Consider the following 21,073-nt stretch of genomic DNA (forward strand, 5'->3'; position numbering starts at 1 on the left):
GCTGGAAAATATTAAGAGACCACTTCAGTTTCTGAATCAGTTTCTCTGCTTTGCTATTTAGAGGTATATGTTTGAGTAAAATGAACTTTGGTGTTTTATTCTATAAACTACGGACAATATTTCTCCTAGATTCCTGATAAAAATATTGTCATTTAGAGCATTTATTTGCAGAAAATGAGAAATGGCTGAAATAACAAATAAGACACATAGCTTTCAGACCTCAAATAATGCAAAGAAAACAAGTTCATATTCACAAAGTTTTAAGAGTTCAAAAAACAATATTTGGTGTAATAACCATGGTTTTTTATCACAGTTTTCATGCATCTTGGCATGTTCTTCTCCACCAGTCTTACACACTGCTTTTGGATAACTTTATGCCTGCACTCCTGGTGCAACAATTCAAGCAGTTCAGCTTGGTTTGATGGCTTGTATAATCATCCATCTTCCTCTTGATTATATTCCAGAGGTTTTCAATTTGGTAAAAGTAAAGAAACTCATCATTTTTAAGTGGTCTCTTATTTTTTTTTTCAGAGCTGTATATTGGTATTAATCATCTTTGTTTTATATTTTACCAAAACAGTAACTTTACATGAAAAGGAAAAACCTTCTTAGCCTTTAGGGGAGGTTAAATTGGAAAGATTTAATTCCAAGCCATTTCTATTGGTCAGTTTATCATGTAAAGAATGTAAAGAAAACCTGCCAGATGTACATAATGTTTACAAAATGGAGATGGAGAAGGCTTTTGATTGGATAAGACTGTATGTTGCTTAATAGCTGATAAATTACTTTTTTTATATGTGCAGTGTGTTTGGTAAGAGATCAAATTAAAATAAATTGATAAAACGTCTAGATACAAAATACATTTTATATCCTGGTACTTGTCACCACCACCTTATTATGGAAGAATTTTAGGTCATAAATTAAATTAAAAGTGAAATTTGAGAAAAATGAGAAGAAAAAAAAATGGTTGGGATCCTTACAAGAATGTTTTATTTGAGTAAATATATTTTATGTATACACAGAATAAGCTTTCTTCTTGAAAAATAATGCATTAATGTAATATTAAACCATAGCAACTCGATTTAACACATAACTGTTTCAATGCATATTTACAAAAAAAAAAAAAAAAAAAAAGAATTAAACTGACTTTGGAAGTTTTTTTTTTTTTTTTTTCGTAAAAAAATTAGTATAGCATCTTATATAGCATGTTACCAATGGTATTAATGGGCAAAAACCCTTATATTTATTTAATATAAAACCCATATTCTCAAAGCTTTGTATTTATTATTTCTATTATATCATTTATTATACAATTTTATTCACATGCATTTATCATATTGTGTGTTATATCAGCTCCTCTTAACTAATGTAATGATGCATAATAAGGAAATCCATCAGGTAAATATTAAGTAATTAAGAAAAACCCTTGCTGTGCATATCTAAGAGTTAAGTTACTAATTAGGTTTTAGTTCCAGTAAAATGTGGGAAGGAGGAAGTTATTCACAGTATATAAATGGGCTGCAGTGAGGGGATAAAAGCTGCATAAAGAAAAGAGTTAAAGGAAAGGAGCTGCAATCCATATCTAGGAAAGAATACTGGTGAGATTTCTTTAACATCTATTACATTTTCTATTATTATGATATAATATATATATATATATATATATATATATATATATATATCTGTAGGGAAATTTAAAATGTAAAAATACAGTTTTTTTCTATACATGAATGGCTAGGATGAGTTAACTGTTTTCCATATTTTTACATGCAAATTAAATCCTTAAATATATATCTAAAGTCAGTTATATTTCTATAAAGGACATTTATTATGCATGCACTCAATTTGTTAAACATCCAAGCCAAGATGCACAGTGAAGCCTCTTTGCTGTGAGGTAGAAATTTTTATTTTATTTTATTTTTTATATTTTTAAATAGGGTAGTAAATGTTGTTGGACACTGAAATTGAAATATTATACACTTAAAATTCCTGCATTTTTTGTACATTTTCTGCCTGATATTACACTATATGCTTAAATCTTGAGGGTTATCTATTCAAGCATTACATAAAAAGGTTTGAGATTAGAGAAAATCTCTCAGGTCAAGTGTTAGAAAGTGTTAGAAAGATTAGCCTGGTATCTTTTGTTATCAATTAAAGAAACACATGAAAGATAAGATACCAACATTTTATAGGAAGGCTAATGGCATATTGGATGTGGAAGTGTTGAATCCTGTTTTTTTCTTTCATTTAAAAACAGATGTGTAATACATAGACTTATGATTTTAATAGGACGTATTTTTAAATAGGGTAGTAAATGTTGTTAGACACTGAAATTGAAATATTATCCACTTAAAATTCCAGCATTTTTTGTACATTTTCTGCCTGATATCACATTATGTGCTTAAATCGTGAGGGTTATCTATTCAAGCATTACATAAAAAGGTTTTTACATTTGATTAAAAAAAGTTACTGAAAATCCTAATTGCAATTGTAATAGACAATATATTATAATATTAAAGTAAATTTGCAACTGTAAAAATATAATGAATAAAAAATATAAAATTAAAAAACTTTTCTGTACTTCATTTCAAAATGAATATTTTAGTGACTGTATATAGTCCCTCTCCAATGAGAAACAAGTATCTGCAAAACAGCCACCTTACAGGAGAGAAACAAAACCTTCTTAACTTTCAATAGAAGTCAATGTTAAAAGAGTTTATTTCAGGTCATTTTAAAGAGTTTCTATTGGTCCGTTCATCAAGACATTTTGGCACAGTGTAAGGGACAGTTTGTCTGTTAAAATTATGCAGTAAACTAAAAATCAACAAAAATGGAGATACTAGTATTTCATTGGACAACAACTATATATATATATATATACTGTGTGTATAAAGCCTGTTAAGAGAATTTATCAACCCAACAAAGAACATTATAGAAATTTTCAGCAATGTTTTTTCAAGGTTTCATTTAGAAGAATTGACATCACAGCAATATTAGAATATTTATCCCAAAAAATTCCCAGTTAGAAAAAAAACTAACTTTATGGAAACATCCACAGTCTATGTAGCTCCAATTTTAGAAAAAAATACTTATATATTTTTAAGCCAAAATATTTCTATATAGGACTGTATTTATTAGGATAAGATTAGAGAAAATCTCTCAGGTCAAGTGATAGAAAAAGTAGCCTGGTATATCTTGTTATCAATTAAAGAAGCTCATTAAAGATAAGATACCAACAATTTATAGTAGGCTTGACTGCAGCTTGGATGTGGAAGTGATGAATCCTGTTTGTTCTTTCATTTAAAAACAGATGTGGAATACATAGACTTAAGAGGACTTAACTTTTCTATGGTATTTAACCCTTTGATTCCTAGTCTGTTTTGGTGTGTTTTTTCTTCGTTTTTGTCAGTTCCTCTTTCAGGTCTTAACTATAACTATATCAGTAATTATATCATACAGCCACATGCCCTGATCTCTTTTACTCCAGTCGCCAAATATTTTACTCCAAAACAACAATTATTAAAACAAAGAGTTATTCCACAAAATGATGAGAAAACACTTTTATACAGGACACACAAAGAAAACTATTTACAAAAATGTAAACGTTTTGAACTAATTAAATAAAAATCTTTGGTGCAAAATAATTACTTAGTAAAAATGTGTAAGTAAAGTAAAAACTAGTAAAAAAAAAACAAAAAAAAAAAAAGCAGTGCCATATCTAGCTTTAGTTTGAGCGCAGGTACTTTCATTCATTCATTTCATTCATTTATTATTAATGACCACACAACAAGTTGGTGGAATTTACTTACGGTACAGCATAACATAACATGCTCACATCTCTGTCTGTATCAAAACAACAAACAACACATAACAGTGAATAGGCAAATACATACATAAACAGTTAAACCTGGTTTAGTAAGCGTACAGCGGTTGGGAAAAAACTATTTTTAAATCTGACAGATTTGGTTGACAGTGACCTGTAACGTCTTCCAGACGTTGAATGAATGAATGAATGAATGGATGAATTATTTAGGTCAGGAGTGTCCAAACTACTGTATTTTAGAAATAGAATGAAAGTTGGCCCGCTGTTAAGCAGGTTTTTATAATGTGAGATTCAAAGTTTGAACGCTAGGTATCAGAAACGGGCCAAAGAGTCTAAAAGCGGAGAGGGTGCGCAGTTGTAGCACAGAAAAATGGGCAAACAAGTCTAAAAGCGGAGAGACTGCGCAGTTTTAGCGCAGAAAAACAGGCCAAAGAGTCTAAAAGCAGAGAGAGTGCTCAGTTGTAGCACAGAAAAACGGGCAAACGAGTCTAAAAGCAGAGAGGGTGAAGTTGTAGCGCAGAAAAACGTACCAAAGAGTCTAAAAGTAATTAAGGTTTAATATTTTTTATAGTTTAATATTAAGAGACATCATGAAATGAAACATCAATTTAAAAATCTTAATTTACACAACACTGTCAAAGATAAAGATTGTAAGTCAAGTAAAATGATGTGTAAATGAAAGTAATCAGGAAAATGTATTATTTAAAGTGGTATATTTCATTATTTGTTTTATTATAGAGTCTTTGCCCCGTGACTTCAAATATATTTCTCCTTCTGGCCCCAAACAAAAAAAGTTTGGACACCCCTGATTTAGGTGGTATCCCAATGGATGCTTTACCGCACTGGGATGTAATTTATTGTTTTTTAGAAATAGAAAATTCCGCCCTTTCTAACCATATATGGATTATGTTTATGTGTGAAGGGATTCCTGAGTAATTAAGCTGAGAATACAAGGTGCGATTTTGGGTGTAAAATCTGTCTGCCAGGTTCTACGGGTTTTAACAGACAATAAAAGAAATGTTAGGTATTTATTTCGTTTTTATTTTGTTTTATATGAACTGTTTTTTTTTATTTAACAATCATTATTTTTGTCGTTTTTGTATTTTCTTCTCTTTGAAACAGATCAAAGACATCAGGACGTGAATGATCAAGAACAGAAATGCCTCCAGTACAGTTATTCCAGAAGTTCTGGCTTAGCTACTGTGCCCTGGTTCTTCTTCTCCTCTCTCAGGGTTCATCAGGCTGTAGGACGGCGGGTCTACAGGAGTGTCTGAAAGCTCCTTTTGTTCCTGGTCATAACCTGGTTGGTGAGGGCTTTGACGTGGTCACTCTTCAGCGTAAAGGAGCGTATGTCAGTGATGTGCAGACCTTCCTGACTCCTACTAACTCCTGCACCTTGTGCGAGAACCCCTTCATGGGCGGCGAGCTTCAGAAACTTCCTCTGTCTGTGCTGGACTGGCGCGCCATCAATAGATGCAACCTTCAGATCTCCGGTGCGGTCTTCTCCTCGGTCAGTTCTCTTCTGGAAAGTTCTACCTCGATGATTGAGAACGACTGGAAGGTGGGCTTGAACCTGAAGGATGTTGGACTGCAGCTGGGAGGCAGCAAGTCTGAAGAGGCGTCATTCGCAACCTCCAGATTAACAGTGGACAAGACGTACTTCTCCTCCCATCAGCTGAGCTGCACTCACTACAGGTGAGTGACTTTTACTGTCCTGAAAATGTCCTGAAGCGAATTCAAATATCAAATAATGGATTGGAGCACATTTGGCATTTTAGTGACCCACATACCACCCGGAATAATGAGCCAGAAGTGGCTGCTGTCATTTTTTTTTTTCTAGGTGTGAACTAATGGTTAAATAGTGGATCTTCTTCAGATAGTGTTGGTTTATAGATGGATGAGATTTAGACAGCTATAGTACTATATATTATACAGTGATTAATAATTGTTGTGGTAATTGTTTAAATACAATTATTTTTTACAATTTATATTTATAATAGTTTGCTACACACCAGAAATTGAAATTTTAGCAATTGAACTAAACTAAAATGTCTGAAATTTCTTATTTTTAATATTGAACTCAATTCTAACTTATTTCTCCTTGTTTTAAGTAATTTGATCTACTGAAAGTCTCTTGGCAGATATGTTTGCTTGTTTTCTTGTTTTTTTAATAAAAAAAAAAATCTGTTATTTTCTGAATTCAGCAAAATTATCTGCCAATACATCAAGACACTTTTAGTAGATCAAAAAACAAGTTGAATAATATTCAGTTGAATATTTAAAAAAATATGATGACTTGAAAATGAAAAAAAATCTGCAGTGTAGCATAATCATTAAAAAAATTAATGAAAAAAATGAAAAAAATTAAAGTGTTTTAAGTGCACCTTATGGCGCGAAAAATGTGGTATTTCTTTTTTGAAGCCAATCAAATTTATTTATTTTTGGATTCTGAGGTTAAGTTTTGGTCAGTACAGTTAGGTTAACATTATATATTTACATATACCCAGAGTTAGTTTAATGAACAGGGATTAGTCCTTGTTCTAGAGGAAACTTGTTTCCAACAATGTTTGAAGGCAAATGTGTTGGGAAACCAGCCCATAATAATGTACAATATATGAGGCATGTAATTATAAAATATATGTAGATATATTTGTAGATATATATGCTTAAACTTTATTAATACAGGGTGGGGAATCTTTCCTGCACATACTAAACTTTCACATACTGTACACTTTAACATTAAGACAATGAATGAGTGAACACTGTAAATTGTTCAGTTTAATGTAACTTTAAAAAATGGAGGAGCAAATGCTCGTACGTCCATTGGTATGGTGTCCATGGCTTCAACCCTACTTGACCACCTCATTTATTAAATTACAGCATTCAGAAGTATGGGATTAGCTAAATAAGGTGAGCTAGATCTGTGTTGGATGTGAAACCTGTAGGGTGGTAGACCTTCCATTAGATGACAATTGGTGTAGACAGATTTCACAAATGTAAGAAAGGCTAAACATAAAGGTTAGTTTTATATCTTGTTTTAAGTCAAGAATGATAGATCATATCATAAACAAGCTTACAACAATGGACAAGTTGTTAAATCCAAATTTTTGCTCTGCTTTCTTGCAGTTCTCGAGTTCCAAACCAACCTACTCTCAGTTCAGAGTTCCACCAGCATCTCCTCTCTCTTCCCATAAATTACACAGCAGAAGCAAAGCAGCAGTACCGCCGCTTAATTGACATCTACGGTACCCACTACATCCGCCAGGTTAACCTCGGTGGGAAGTTCAAAAGAGTGACCTCCATTCGTACCTGTTTGGCAACCCTCAACAAGGTCTCCACCAGTCAGGTGAAGGACTGTTTGAACGTGGGTCTAAATGTAGGGCTTGGGTTAGCTGATGTCTCCATTCTAGGATCCAACTGTAAGAAAATCTTGTCAAACCAAGACAGTGTTACGAGCTACAGTGAAGGTCTTATGAACCACATGACCAAGGTTTCTGGAGGAAACGGATGGCTTGGAGAGGTTTCACTGACCACCAACAACTCTAGAGGCTTCAACTCTTGGCTCGGCAGCCTCAAGAAGACTCCAGACGTCATATCCTACTCTGTCTTCCCTCTACATGAGCTTGCAGATGATCCAGATGTGCAAAGAAACCTCCAAACTGCTGTAACTCAGTACATCAAAGATAACGGGAAAACGATAACGTCGCCTCCGCGCTGCGCTGGGAACCAACCCAACCTTTCGCCAAACTGCTGTCCCTTCAACAGCCAGAGAGGGTGGATGTCGGTAACCGTGATTAGAGCTTGGGGTCTTAAAGGTGATCCAGTGGGCAAAACTGAGGGCTACGTCAAAGTGTGGTATGAAGGACAATTCAGACAGACGCACTGGATCAGATCCAACGACCCATGGTGGAACCTGAGATATGACCTCGGAAACGTGTACAGCGGTGGCCGCCTGAGATTAGAGGTATGGGATAAAGATGTCCGCTATGATGACCACCTGGGAGGATGCTCTGTGAGCGTGAGAACTGGAAAGCATCGGCACGCCTGTGGACTCAATCGTGGAGGCTTTGAGTTTTCTTACGAACTGCACTGTGACCAGCACTTGACTGGACCTACCTGTAACATCTACTGGCCTAAACCATAGTGACTCATGTTGGTTATTTTCCTAAAACAAACACAAAAACAAAAAAAAAAGTTCAGTCGCCATTGTATATTAGCACCAACAAAGCTACTCCCATAAGAGCTTAACTTTCCACAATCCAGTCCCTCTCGCAACATAGCTTTGGTACTCTTATTGTTAGCCCATTTCTGCTGCACTACAATCCCCAGCATGCACTGCAACATCCAATACTTTTTCCCACAACAACAACAGTTGTTGCTTGCACACTAACTTGTCACCAACTTAGCCATTTTGTCACCTTGTTAGACGTCTCTAGCAGGTTGCAACAAATCTAGTGACTTTTTCTGCAAATCTACAGCTACTTCCCACAGGAGAGAATTGCCCAAACTACCCAGCGCACACACGTTCTTTCTCTCCCTCCCTTCGCAAAAAACTGATCGCAATTGAAAAATAAAATGGATGAATGGATGAAGTTTCAGCAAAGAAAAGATGCTTAAAAGAGACTAGTCAAGTCAAGTCAAGTCAAGTCAAGTCAAGTCAAGTCAAGTCAAGTCAAGTCATTATCAACCGCTTTATCCATTGAGGGTCGTGGGGGGGAGGGGGGGGGGGGGCGGGTGCTGGAGCCTATCCCAGCCAGCATCGGGCAGAGGGCAGGATACACCCTGGACAGGCCGCCAATCCATCGCAGGGCAGACAGATACAGACAGACACTCAGATTCACTCACACACTCACACCTAGGGGGCAATTTGTTTCTGACATCCAATCAGCCTAACGTGCCGTCTTTGGACTGTGAGAGGAAACCGGTGCACCCGGAGGAAACCCACGCAGACACGGGGAGAACGTGCAAACTCCACACAGAAAGACCCGGGTCGCCCCAGCCGGGAATCGAACCCAGGCTGTCTTGCTGTGAGGCGGAAGTGCTACCCACTGCGCCACCGTGCCGCCCTTAAAAGAGACTAGTTCAAGAAAATAGTACATTTAAAAGAATCTCCATATGTTATTTAGCATTTATCTCTAGCTGATGTAGACTGCCATTATATAAATGTATGTTTTAATTTGTTAGTTGTATGTAATTTAGGTACCAATGTCACAAACACATTAATCTAGACTTTTTTATACAACCGAATTGTATGGCTACCCCAAACATCAATGAAACTAATATAATCATAATAACAATTAAATTTTAAGAATGTTTGAGCTCTTTTACTACTACTACTTTACATTATACTCCGTAAAATAATAGATAATAAGGTTTAGGGTTTGTTGTCAACTTGTAGAACGTGTACAAATTCTGCAAACATTTAATTATGTGACTGCTACCTGAAAATCTTTCAATTATTGAAATTTTAAATTTGATGTACTGTTTTTGTAAAGAAAATGTCTTTTTAAATTAAAATTTCCAATTGCATGTACTTGAAATTGAATGTATATTTCTAATAAAATGACACTCATAGTCAACCTTGTGGTATTACTATTTAGTTCCCATCATAGTTATCAATGCAATCATTCTGTAAACAATTCGTTTACTAACTATTCTTTCTTCTTTTATTATCAGAATACTGTGTCTTTTGGGCTTCATAATTAAAAAAAATACATAAGGTTGTTTTATATCTTTGACTATTTATTATGTTTTTAAGGCTTCAGACTACACAGAAATCATTTTTTTATATTTACATATTGCAATTAATTTTTATTTATTCACGAGAACAGTTTTAAGCATAGTGTTTTAAACTAACTGCCATAAATTATACAACTAAATGATAAGACAAAAGCATAAAATGCAGTCATACCAATTTAAAAAGCAATGAACATTTGAATATCAAGAATAATCTGACATTGGAACTAAAGTATAAACATGTTAAATATAAATATTTTAAATAAATAAATTCCAGTCAAATAAAACACTGTATAAACAGTAGCCAACATATTAACTCATTCACTATAATAGGCTCTTCTTGCTTATTAAACATGTTAGGCAATATTAAGGTCAGCAAATATTATTTCCAGTTTATGCCTATCCTGAAAGATAAGTCGGTAATGTCAATAAGTCAGCCAAAATGTGTCTAAATATATTAGAACCTATTCAAATAGAACAAAATCAATACATATTACATACTACGTACATGACACACAAAGAACAATACATTTACTGTCAAAAATTCATACAAAGTTCATTCTGTGAGACATTCAGCTGTGTTCCATTCAGTTTAAATTAATCAATTATTTAATGACTGATTATTGCTGGATCTTTGGAATTTGTTTCCTTTTCCTGCAACATTTACATTTAATTGTCTTGTCAACAACTTCTAAGAAGGCTCAGCTGATGAAATAGGTTGATGTTTAATTTATTTAAAAAATAAACCAACGTTCAGGAGGCTCTGACTGGTCCAGCAGACTGAGGCCCCGTCCACACGAACCCGGGTATTTTAAAAAACGGAGGTTTTCGGTCACTGAAAACGGAGCTTTTCAAAAACTCCGCTGGAGCAAGCTTAAAAAAGCGGCGCTTATTTGAGTAAGCCTGAGTTAGCCACACAAGTCACTTCCAGCTAGTTCCATTCCACTAATGAAATCCATACTTTTGCACACGGTACTTAAACAGCCTCAGTAATCGAGCCCTGAAAAGCCGAGAAAAATGTTAAAAGAGGTGAAGGAACGCGCTGCTTTTTTCTCTCCTGCTGAACAGAAGTTACTTATAAATCTGTTTGACGAATATAAAGACATAATTACAAGGAACGTCAACACTTCTTGTATTAATAAAGCCAAAGAAGCTGCCTGGCAGAATATTAGAGACTGATTAAATGTGTAAGCATATTATTTTAATCCATTCATTGGCATTCCAAAATCCATTTTTCAAATGGGCATGCCATATTGTCAGTCACTGCCTACAGCCGAAGAGAAGTAGTCCTTCGCTGCCAGGTGGAGTATGTGAGGGGAACATGGCCTGCTCATAAAACACTTTGTAAGTAAAATCTGCAGTGATTGACATTACAGTGAACTAAGCACCATTTGGGGTAGTACTGTACTAGAGGTTCTGCACAATACATGTATACTGTAGGGCTATGCAGCATTTATAATAACCATTTATATATATATATACAAAAAAAAGTAAATGAAACAGTACAATAATAAATTAAAATGTGGTGCATTATATAATTATTTAATAAACATGTGATGCTTCCGTTTAGAAAACTGTGAACATTTAACATTGTTTTGACTAGCACCACAACCTAACATAAAATAGCATGTTTTTCAAAGACCAGCATAACTTTAACTTAATAATGAACAGTAAATTAAACCTTTTCAGCGATTCAATGAAAATGTTGAGCACATAATTATATAAATATTTAACGTTTATGAAAAGTTCTGAAAATGAAAGTGTTTAAAAACTATTAGCATTAATAGCTACACAACAAGTTTTTCAAAAGACCAGCATCACTTAACTTCATACAATAAAAAGCAATAAATGCATTTGTACGTTTGCTCTACCTCAGTTCTTTTTTTAGCTCAGTGAGAGAAATCTGGCCTCTTTTGGGCTTAGAGAAGTGCATTAAGGTTGAAAAGCTGTCTTATTTTTCAGTATTATTACTGGAAACATACATAATGAACACAATAAATGTTCTTTAAGACTTTTGTGGTGCTGTTTGATTTGCTTAGTTTATAGCACTCTTTTTCTATATAGGTCATTTTTAAAATATTGCACTTTTACAGATAGTTGTTTTTGGTGTATATTGGTAGTTTAGACCTGGTTAAATTCTGTTTATTTAGCTGTAAAACAAATGTTTGTTCCATTTTCAGTCTCTGCAGAAGAAGCGCAAACCTACGTAAAAGACAACCGTAATACACTACCGTAGTACACCATTTAGATGCGTTCAAAGGTTTTCGGTGCTAATAGATTTACTTTTCCCTTCTAACTTACCAACAATCTCGCACGGGCTGGTCAGAGATAGTCAGAGGGCCAGTTGTGGCCCACTGGCCATACAATGCCCAGGTCTGCTGTAACCCAATCTAAACCACTGTTAATAGCCCTAAGAACAACATGTTTAACAAGTGATTTAAAGTAAGATATTATTTTCCAATAAATAGGAAAATATTATTATCTGCCAATAAATTGTGCATTCCTATTTTTTAGACTAAGGCCCAATCCTGTTTTTAATTTTGAACCCTGACCCCTTAGAAAAGAGTTAGAAGGAGAAGGGGTGAAATCATTGAACTAAAAATTGAGACGAGGCTTATAGAACCTGTGTAGGTGACCCTGCCAGGCTGATGTGATCAGTAGAATGTTAAAGTTTAGCAACCCTAGTTAATTTAAGGACAAAGTATGTCTTTAATATTTTTTTTTTATGTAGATAACCATCTACATTATGTGTTTTTCATTTTTAACAGGATGAGGGTGAGGTCGATATTTCACAGCACATCATGAACATCTTCATAGTGAAGAAAGAGGGTGCAACAGAGGATGAAGGCTACGATGGTATTGGTATCGTCCTTGAAGGTCAAGAGGTACTGGCTGATCTTGGAAATGTCCTACAGGCATGTGCTGCCCTTATGGGATACATAAAACATGATAAAAAAAAAGTACTTACCTTTGTTGAATAGCACACCTCACTTTTCCCACAGTTTTCTGAAATCAGCAATTTTTGTGCATTTTACCCAGCATGTATCGGGGCATATTTATTTCATTTTGTACACTGTTATCCAGGCTCAAAGTAGCTCCACACCTCTTTGGTAGAAGAGAGCCCTGACATTAAAATCAAGGCACTAATTACCTAAAAAGTGCACAAGAAGCTTATTAAACACCACTACCCTGATAGCAGACTACTCCGATCCGGATCCGTTTTACCTCCGGCAGATCCGCGCTACAGTCAGGTCTGTTTAGTGGATCTGGTCCGGCTTCACTCCGGGTTCGGGTTATGATTGTGACTCACGTTCAGATCCGTTTTACTGACGGTAAATCCGCATAACAGTCCGTCTCATTTCACGCCTTCCATATGACTTCGGCACGGAGTCAGATACCAGACGTGAGTTCAGTGTCAGTTCAGTGTCGTTTTGCGGATCCGGGCCGCATCGGCGGAGCGGCACAGGAGCGGGAGAAATTCAAACTCAGCGCGAGGACCAACTGACATCTGCTGAATCTGCGCTTCAGGTGAGTTAACTAGCTAACTAGCTATCAGCGTCATTTAATTACATTTATTGCTCATTTTTAATCTTGTATATGCTAAAGTTGATTTATCACGTGTATGTTGGATAATATCAATTGTTTTTTTGTGTATTTAATGTTAATTGTTGTCAATTTGTAGGCAAAATTGACAAAAAGCTTCAGTTAACGATACCAGTTAGTTATGCTAGTATTAGCTAGTATAACTAGCTAAGCTAACCAGGCTAACTAGCTGAAATAAACGCTGTTAACTCATTTTGCTCGAGTAACACACCTTTTTTTTATTAAAATAAACAACTTTAGTTATTCTTAGAACCTTAAATAGTTGTGTTTGGGCTTAATTATAATAAAGCTCGTCAGACGTTTTCCTGCTCCACCTTGTATAGGTTGCTGCAACAGTGATTAATAGTTAGGTTTACAAAACTTGCCTCATTTAGTTTAGTTTGTTCATTATTTGCAAATAAGTTTTTGGATAACTCAATCTGGATACATAAAGTCTGATGCAAATCTGATGTATGGTAAGTTAAAGTTCAGCCTTTATTTTAAAAAAGAAAATGCTTAACTTACAATACTGAATGTAATTTTGTTTTGTTTGTTTTTTAGGTGTAATCATTTACCCATCAAATCACCTAACAAGGTAATTAATTCTATTTTCCAGCAGTTCTGTAATTAATTTTGACTTTAAGTCTGTTGATACACGTTTGATTTGATATGTTTGCTCTTAATGTAGCATTTATCCACTTTCTTATTTTAATTGTTTGTTGTGCCACTGCACTAAAAACTTTAAGGGACACTGTAAGATTTTCTTGATTAATTTATATACATTTTTAAAGAAGTAAATTTACAACCATAAAAATTAGTGTTCCACTCCATTGAGCTGTAATATACAGAATAAAAGTCCTCTCATGTCTGATCTGGGCTCCACTGTGTTAAAACAAGGCTATGTAAGTATTTGCGTGCCCTGCTATCAGAACTTTCTCAGCCTCGTTTCAACACCGTGGAGGTCAGATCAGACATGAGAGGAATATTATTCAGTGTATTACACCTCAATGGAGTGAAACAGTGATTTTGAAGTTCAGAATAGCTTTTAAGTTTGTGTATTGTTTTCTGTCTGCGCTTGCTGCATCTCCCCCTCGCAGGATCAGCCTGGATCCTAACAGTACTTGATGCACTGAGCAGTGACATTATACATAGAGTAGTTAAGGTAAGAAATATACATTTCTTTCCTTTTAAAACATTTGTGTTGTTACGTATAATAACAATTACATCAGGCGTTATCAGATCGAGGTTCAAATTATCAAATCAAATTGTTGGCGGGGACCATTTAAAAAATCACTGGATATTGGTGTCCGTGCTAACTCTATACCCTTGAGTAAAGTAACCAAGTACTAATACTTCATTACTTTTCATCCCTTTGCTTTATCTTAAATGATTGCCACCTTTTGAACTAAAATAATTCCTAATCAGTTGTCTATTCCTGACTAGAAAACTAAAAATAACAGTTTTAAATGTTTTGCTTTTTTTTAAGCTGGAGAGAACTACTGCAGGATTTCTCCAGACTCACTGTAATTACACATGGTCACCATGACACACTAAATAGGACAGGGGTGTTTTTCCTGAAAGTGATCAATCTTAGTGAATAACAAACAAACTAACGCATGACGTGAGAAAAGAACGAGCCAGTTCTTCAAGTGTTTCCCATAGAGCTTTGCAAAAGGTTCAAAGAGCGTCTTTGTTGACTCCTCCCCTTTGCAATTCCTGTAAATCCTGTATTTCCTTGGGAATTCCATATAAGTGTGTGTATGGTGCAGTAACAACTGGGTTACAGAATGCACAGACTTGGAGTCTGCACACTTGCTAAGACCGTGACCATCACCAGTTGTCTGCAGGAAACCACCTGTAGCATAAAATCAGTGGGCAGTTAGGTGGTACATGGTGGAACTCTGTGGAACTGAGTTGACCTAGAGGCACACATATATACAGTGAGGAAAATGAACACCCTGCGACTTGGCAAGTTCTCTCACTTATAAATCATTGAGGGGTCTGAAATTTTCATCTTTGGTGCATGTCCACCGTGACAGACATAATAAAAATCCGGAAATCACAATTTATGATTTTTTAAAAATAATTTATTTAATTTGCAACTTTCTCAGCAGGATTTGGTATCCGCAAAATGGTTCGAGGTCCTCAGCCCTCGCCTCCCCCAGCACAGAGGAAAACTACCAAGGGCGGTACTCTCATTATAGGAGATTCAATTGTTAGACATTTAAAAGTATCTAAGAGTAATGGCACAATTTCATGTCTTCCAGATGCTTGCATGCTGGTAGTCGGCAAGCGGCTCCCTTGGGCGCATTGCCAAAGCAGGAACCCCGGCACCATCGCCCTCCACGTGGGGATGAGCTTTCGGGAGCGACCGGCCCCGTTCCACAGAGACAGGCTTCTCTCTGTGAACATCGAGGCGGTGCTACGCTGAGACTGACTGTCTCTACCCAGTCACACCAGCCAAGTAGGTTTGTTTGCTGGTATTTCTGCTTGTACTATTTGTATGTCAATTCTTCATAATAGTGTAAATAAAACACGTTATCAAAATAGCTGGAAAATCTGTTTTAACAACTCCATTAGAATTAATACAAACTCGTCTGTCCTTCTGAGTTACAGCAACAACCACATTAAATCGGGGCTGTTAAATATAAGATCGCTGGCACCTTAATCAGTTACTGTAGGTTAAATTATCATTGACAATGCACTCTCTATGAGACATGGGTTAAAACTGATGGATATTTAGCTCTAAATGAGTCCACTCCCCCCAGGTTCTAGCTATTTCATCTACCCATGCAGGACTGGTCAGGGTGGTGGTGTAGTCGTCAGTTATAGGAATAAATCAAAATACAGAGTTTGAAGCTAAGTCATTTGAACTGTTTAACCTTATAGTCGCAGGCCCATCTACTGCCACCAAAACCCAACATTCATTCCTGCTGATAACTATGTACCGTCCTCCAGGACCATATGCAAAATTCACTAAGAAATTCAGTATATTTTTTAGCTGCAGTAGCTCTCAACTCTGACAGAGTTATCATTGTTGGTGACTTTAATATCTATTTTGAAAAGAAACAGGGCCCACTGAGAATAGCATTTAAATCAATGTTGGATGCATTAGCCTTCAATGAGAATGTAATGGGCCCACCTACTGATGTACTGACTCAACTTTTTTTTTCATTTGGTGATCGTTTTGGCTATGTTGCAGCCAGGGGAATGCATTTTTGCAGAAAACCTGCTTTTTCATTAAATTTTTGAAATCTAATGTCTTTTACTCTCACGTCATTCATACTCTCTGGACGCATTTTGCACTCTCTGGACATGTTCATGGCAAAAATGTACACACACCTACAAACTGCTCTTAAATCATTATACATCAATATTGTTTTGCTTTTTTTCATAAATCAGGATTTTAACCATTTAAATAACTGTTTAATAATTTTATACAGTAATTACAGTGAGATAAAAAAAATGTGTTTTCAATGGAAGTCAATGGGGCATTTTTGGCCACGAAGGTGTTCAGAGGGAGTATTTGACACTACATAAAAAAATTCTACCAATGCCCCATACATCTAATATTTATTATATGAGAAATAGTACAACTTTTGTGGGGGTTTTTAATGAATAATTAATCATGAATGTAATTAAACTGTCAATTAAAGGGTTAAAATCCTGGAATGTATTAAATATTTGATCATTTTGATCAGGGCTGGATTTGATTAAGTGATTTATGAAAAAATAGCAAAAAAAAATGTATATGAGTATTTTATTGCTGATTTTGTGCATGTACATTTTTGGCAACAAAGGTGTCCAGAGGGTGCAAAATTAAAATCTGGCACTACGTAAAAAAATAATAATGCAATCAAATCAATTTTGTTGCTAATCTTTTACATGTCCAAGACTCTAATAGTCACCAATGCCTCATTTGTCTGCTGTTTGTTTTGTGGAAAATAATTTTTGTGTTTTCTTTTTTTTTTTTTTTTTGCCAAAATACAACAATAGTTAAAATATTTAAACTGTCATTTAAAGGGTTAAAATCCTGAAAATTATTTAATGTTTGGTAGTTTTGGGTATAACAGAAGTTGATTAAGTGATTTTATGAAAAAAAAAAGTTTTTTTATGTAAAAAAAAAAAAATATTGATGTATAATGACTTAAGAGCATTTTTTAGGTGCTTGTACATTTTTACCACAAACGTGTCCAGAGGGTGCAAAATTTGAAGGGGGCTTGAGGGTTAACCTGAACATTTATCACCTGGCCGCTTTATTAGCAAAAACACAATTACAACTGCAACAACAAATGCATTTATCAAAAACCGCTGACTTATATTCTATTGTAAATAAAATACAATATAATTTTAAGTACGAGTTAACAAAGTTCTTAGCCTTACAAAGCTTTTGGGAAATGCACCCCAAAGCTATAAGTGCACTTTATTTATCTTTCTTTTAATTTTGGGTGCATAATTCCAGTAAAATGGTAATTATTTATTATGTGAAATGGTATAAATGAAAATTAGCTGGCCCCTATTAAATACAGCTGTGACATTTATATATCTTTTAGAAATTTGGTCAAATGAAAAACACTTGTCATTTTAGTACGCTATATTCATTTCTAGCCACTTCTTTTCTGCTGTTTCTGAAATAAAATATTTTCTTATTTTGTCTTTTTTATAGGCTGCACTGTAGTGGTGTTAAGTGTCCAAGAATGCTCTCATCAGTGGAGGCACAGCTGGCTGCAAAAAACGTCTGTGTCTGCATGTTTATATTATGTGAATTAAAAATGATTTTATTATTAAAATAATTGTATTAATGCCTGTTGATTTATAAATTGTTTAATTGTAATCAAATTTTATTTAAGTAGCTTAATTAAGTATTGCATTTATAACTGATGGTATTTTATTTAATTAGCTTAAGTATTGCATTTATAAGTGATGGTATTTTATTTTAATTAGCTTAATTAAGTATTGCATATATAAGTTATGGTATTTTATTTAATTAGCTTAATTAATATTGCATTTATAAGTGATGATATTTTATATAATTAGCTTAATTAAGTATTGCATTTATAAGTGATGGTATTTTATTTAATTAGCTTAATTAAGTATTGCATTTATAACTGATGGTACTTTCATTAATTAGCTTAATTAAGTATTGCATATATAAGTTATGGTATTTTATTTAATTAGCTTAATTAAGTATTGCATTTATAATTATTGTATTTCATTTAGCTAACCTAATTAAGGATTGCATTTACAACTAATGTTTTTTTTATTATATTATTTAAATATTGCATTTGTAATTTAATGTACTGTATTAAACTCTTTTAATTTATCAATGTAAAAAAGAAGTCAAATAGCTTAGTGCTCTTTCTTTACTACTTTTATTTTGAAATATGTCATTATAATCATTAATAAGTAGGCTGGGGAACGTGAAAAGGCCGTGGCTTGGCCGTAGCTAATACGGAACTAATCCGGGGCTGATCCAGATCTGGTCCAGATCTGTAACGGACCTGTTCCAGCGAGTGTAACGGTAAGCGGATCCGGCCCATATTCGGTCTAAAGGAACACCTGAAACGCTTGGTCTGGACTGGTGCTGGCCCAGTATCTTTTTGACTCCGTAAAACGGATCCGTGACGGTTTTGGCCCGTTGTGCATCTGGACCCCGGCCCAGAACCGTTTTACGGATCCGGCGCGGAACTTGTGATAGACTCGGCCCGGATCCGGCCAGAATGCTTTTTGCTATCTGGGCTGTTAACATCCCGTAGCTCTAGCTTTCAGCTCCGGGTGTCACAATCACTGTACTTATAATACTTATAATGATAGACATAGATACATAGACTCCGCATAGTCTGCTTCCTAGCGCCGGCTGCTACGCTAGGAGGCAAAATATACCCCTTTACAGCCGTCATACAGGTAAGTACTTTTTATCATGTTTTACTACCCTCAAAGTGAATTTTACATCAGAGTTCTCCTTTAAGAGGTTCAATGGAATTTTCTTCTTTTTTCCCCTTCTTTTCTCTCTCTCTGTCTTCCCTCTCTATAAAAAGTGCCAGTTTTGCCAGTTCACAGATTTGAGTGGAAATTTTTAAATACAGGTTTTGCTAGTCACATTGCAACAAACACGTCATGTTCCAGTGCTTCGATTCTTGACACAAGAAGTATTCACAGTGTTGTGAGTGAGCAGCGCCGCCTCTATCTGCTGCTGAGAAGGGCGGGGGGGGGGGGGGGGGGGGGGTGGTGACTGGACAGATAGTACATGAGAGTTCGCTCTCAAAATAGACTAAGAACAAACAGATAGTATATGAGTGATATATCTGACCACCCTTTATTTTAATTGTTTACAAGTGTTTTTTGTGTATTTTCTAGTTTACAGCTCCAGATTTCGGTGCTTGTTTCCAGTGATGGTATAGTTACTTTGAAAAAGTAATCCGATTACTGATTACTGATTACTCCTTTAAAAAGTAACTTAGTTACTTTATGGATTACTTGATTTTAAAAGTAACTAAGTTACTTTACAAGTTACTTTATTAGTTACTTTCAGCAGCTGCAGACACCACCTCCCGCCGCCTTAACATAAACATTATAACCAGTTTTGCCAATACTCCCTTTATTGGAAAATGCATTTTTAACATCAACAATTTATCTCTATTAAGTTGAACTATTTCCTAAAAAAATAAGGTTTTTTTTATAAAAATAAAAAAATTAACATAAATATTTTTTTTATAAAAAAAATAAAATATGGTCTTTCTTGATTTTACTAAACATAAATACTTGTTTTTATAAAAAATATATAAAATAAAGAAAGTCTTTCTTGACCTGACATATTTAACACTGTAAAACTGAACATTGAACTTGTTGTTCTCTGCAGGGCAGCAAGGAGTGGTTTATAAAACAGAACCGTGTATATGGTCTAGACCAGGGATCACACATTTGCAGACTGCGGTCCGGGTCCGGACCCAGACGTTGTCCAATACGGACCCATACCGGACCCAACTACTGAGAAAGATTTAATTCTGACAGTGTTCATTTAAAGCACCGGAACTTTTCTTGTCTTTACGGTATTGTGCGCTCTGCGCCACAGCGAACGTGTGGTGTAAAATCTTTAAATGCTCTCCTCTGCCAATCAAATTTGTGGCAGACCGCTGCCATGGCTAGTGAATTGGGACGCGGCCGCAAAAACGCTTTAATAAAGAGATAGGGCGCCGAGAACTGGCGAAAAACGAAAACGGGCGGAAACTAAAGACACGCCGAGCGCGAGAGAGAGAGACAGGGGAGAAAGCGAGACGCGTGTGATTGGGGAAGAGCGGAGGGGGAATGGGTAAGGGAGCGGTGTGTGTGTGTGTGGAGGAGATGAGGTGGAGAGAGAGAGAGAGAGTAACGCACAGTGACTTAAATAAGTAACTTTAATCTGATTACTGGATTGGAAATAGTAACGCGTTAGATTAATATGTAATATGTATTGCATGTAAACTCCACCAGAAGCATGGTGGGAAATAATCTCAGAAAGAATCTAGTTGCAATCTTGCAGTTAGTGATCCCCAGTCTTGGCAAAATCTTAGCCTGTGACTACTCTGCAACTAAAAAGTCTGTGACTAGTTTTTATATGTGAGATGATGTCAGACTTCAGTTTGTTAAAAGTCATTTCAGAGTCTTTTCAAAGTCGTGTAGTGTATGCACAGCTTTAGGCAGACTCCCACCTTTGCCTTCCAAAACTTGCCATCGAAGTAAGCTGCTGACGCACGAGAGGACCATTTGAGCAAAGCTGTCCATTGAAATTCATTCATTTTTTTCTTACTTATCTTTGAATAAACTACAAAAATGCTCAAAAAAAAAAATACCAGTCGTTTTTGATAATTACATAACCTATGTTCTCTACTACAGTAAAAGGACTGTCTGTCATTTGATCCACAAACTTAACAATCTTATTTATTACTTCTTTAT

General features: G+C 35.3%; 1 protein-coding gene and 1 long non-coding RNA gene across 3 annotated transcripts; both read left to right on the top strand.

Moving 5' to 3' along the window:
- Positions 1-1,545: 1,545 nt before the first annotated feature.
- On the top strand, positions 1,546-8,161 carry LOC103042077 (perforin-1-like). The gene is made up of 3 exons (XM_022676723.2): positions 1,546-1,598; positions 4,946-5,518; positions 6,950-8,161. The coding sequence occupies exons 2-3, from the start codon at positions 4,983-4,985 to the stop codon at positions 7,965-7,967; spliced, it is 1,554 nt and encodes a 517-aa protein (XP_022532444.2). The 5' UTR covers positions 1,546-1,598; positions 4,946-4,982; the 3' UTR covers positions 7,968-8,161.
- A 4,580-nt stretch (positions 8,162-12,741) lies between these two features.
- On the top strand, positions 12,742-18,058 carry LOC111193078 (uncharacterized). Of its 2 annotated transcripts, none has more exons than XR_007423945.1 (5): positions 12,742-13,087; positions 13,703-13,736; positions 14,239-14,303; positions 15,253-15,609; positions 17,808-18,058. It is a non-coding gene; the product is annotated as an uncharacterized LOC111193078 (long non-coding RNA). The 2 variants fall into 2 exon arrangements; XR_007423944.1 differs by having other exon boundaries at positions 15,253-15,605; positions 17,808-17,964.
- The last annotated feature ends 3,015 nt before the right edge of the window (positions 18,059-21,073 follow it).

This window comes from Astyanax mexicanus, chromosome 13, assembly GCF_023375975.1.
Source record: "Astyanax mexicanus isolate ESR-SI-001 chromosome 13, AstMex3_surface, whole genome shotgun sequence".
In the NCBI taxonomy this organism is placed as follows: Eukaryota; Metazoa; Chordata; class Actinopteri; order Characiformes; family Acestrorhamphidae; genus Astyanax; species Astyanax mexicanus.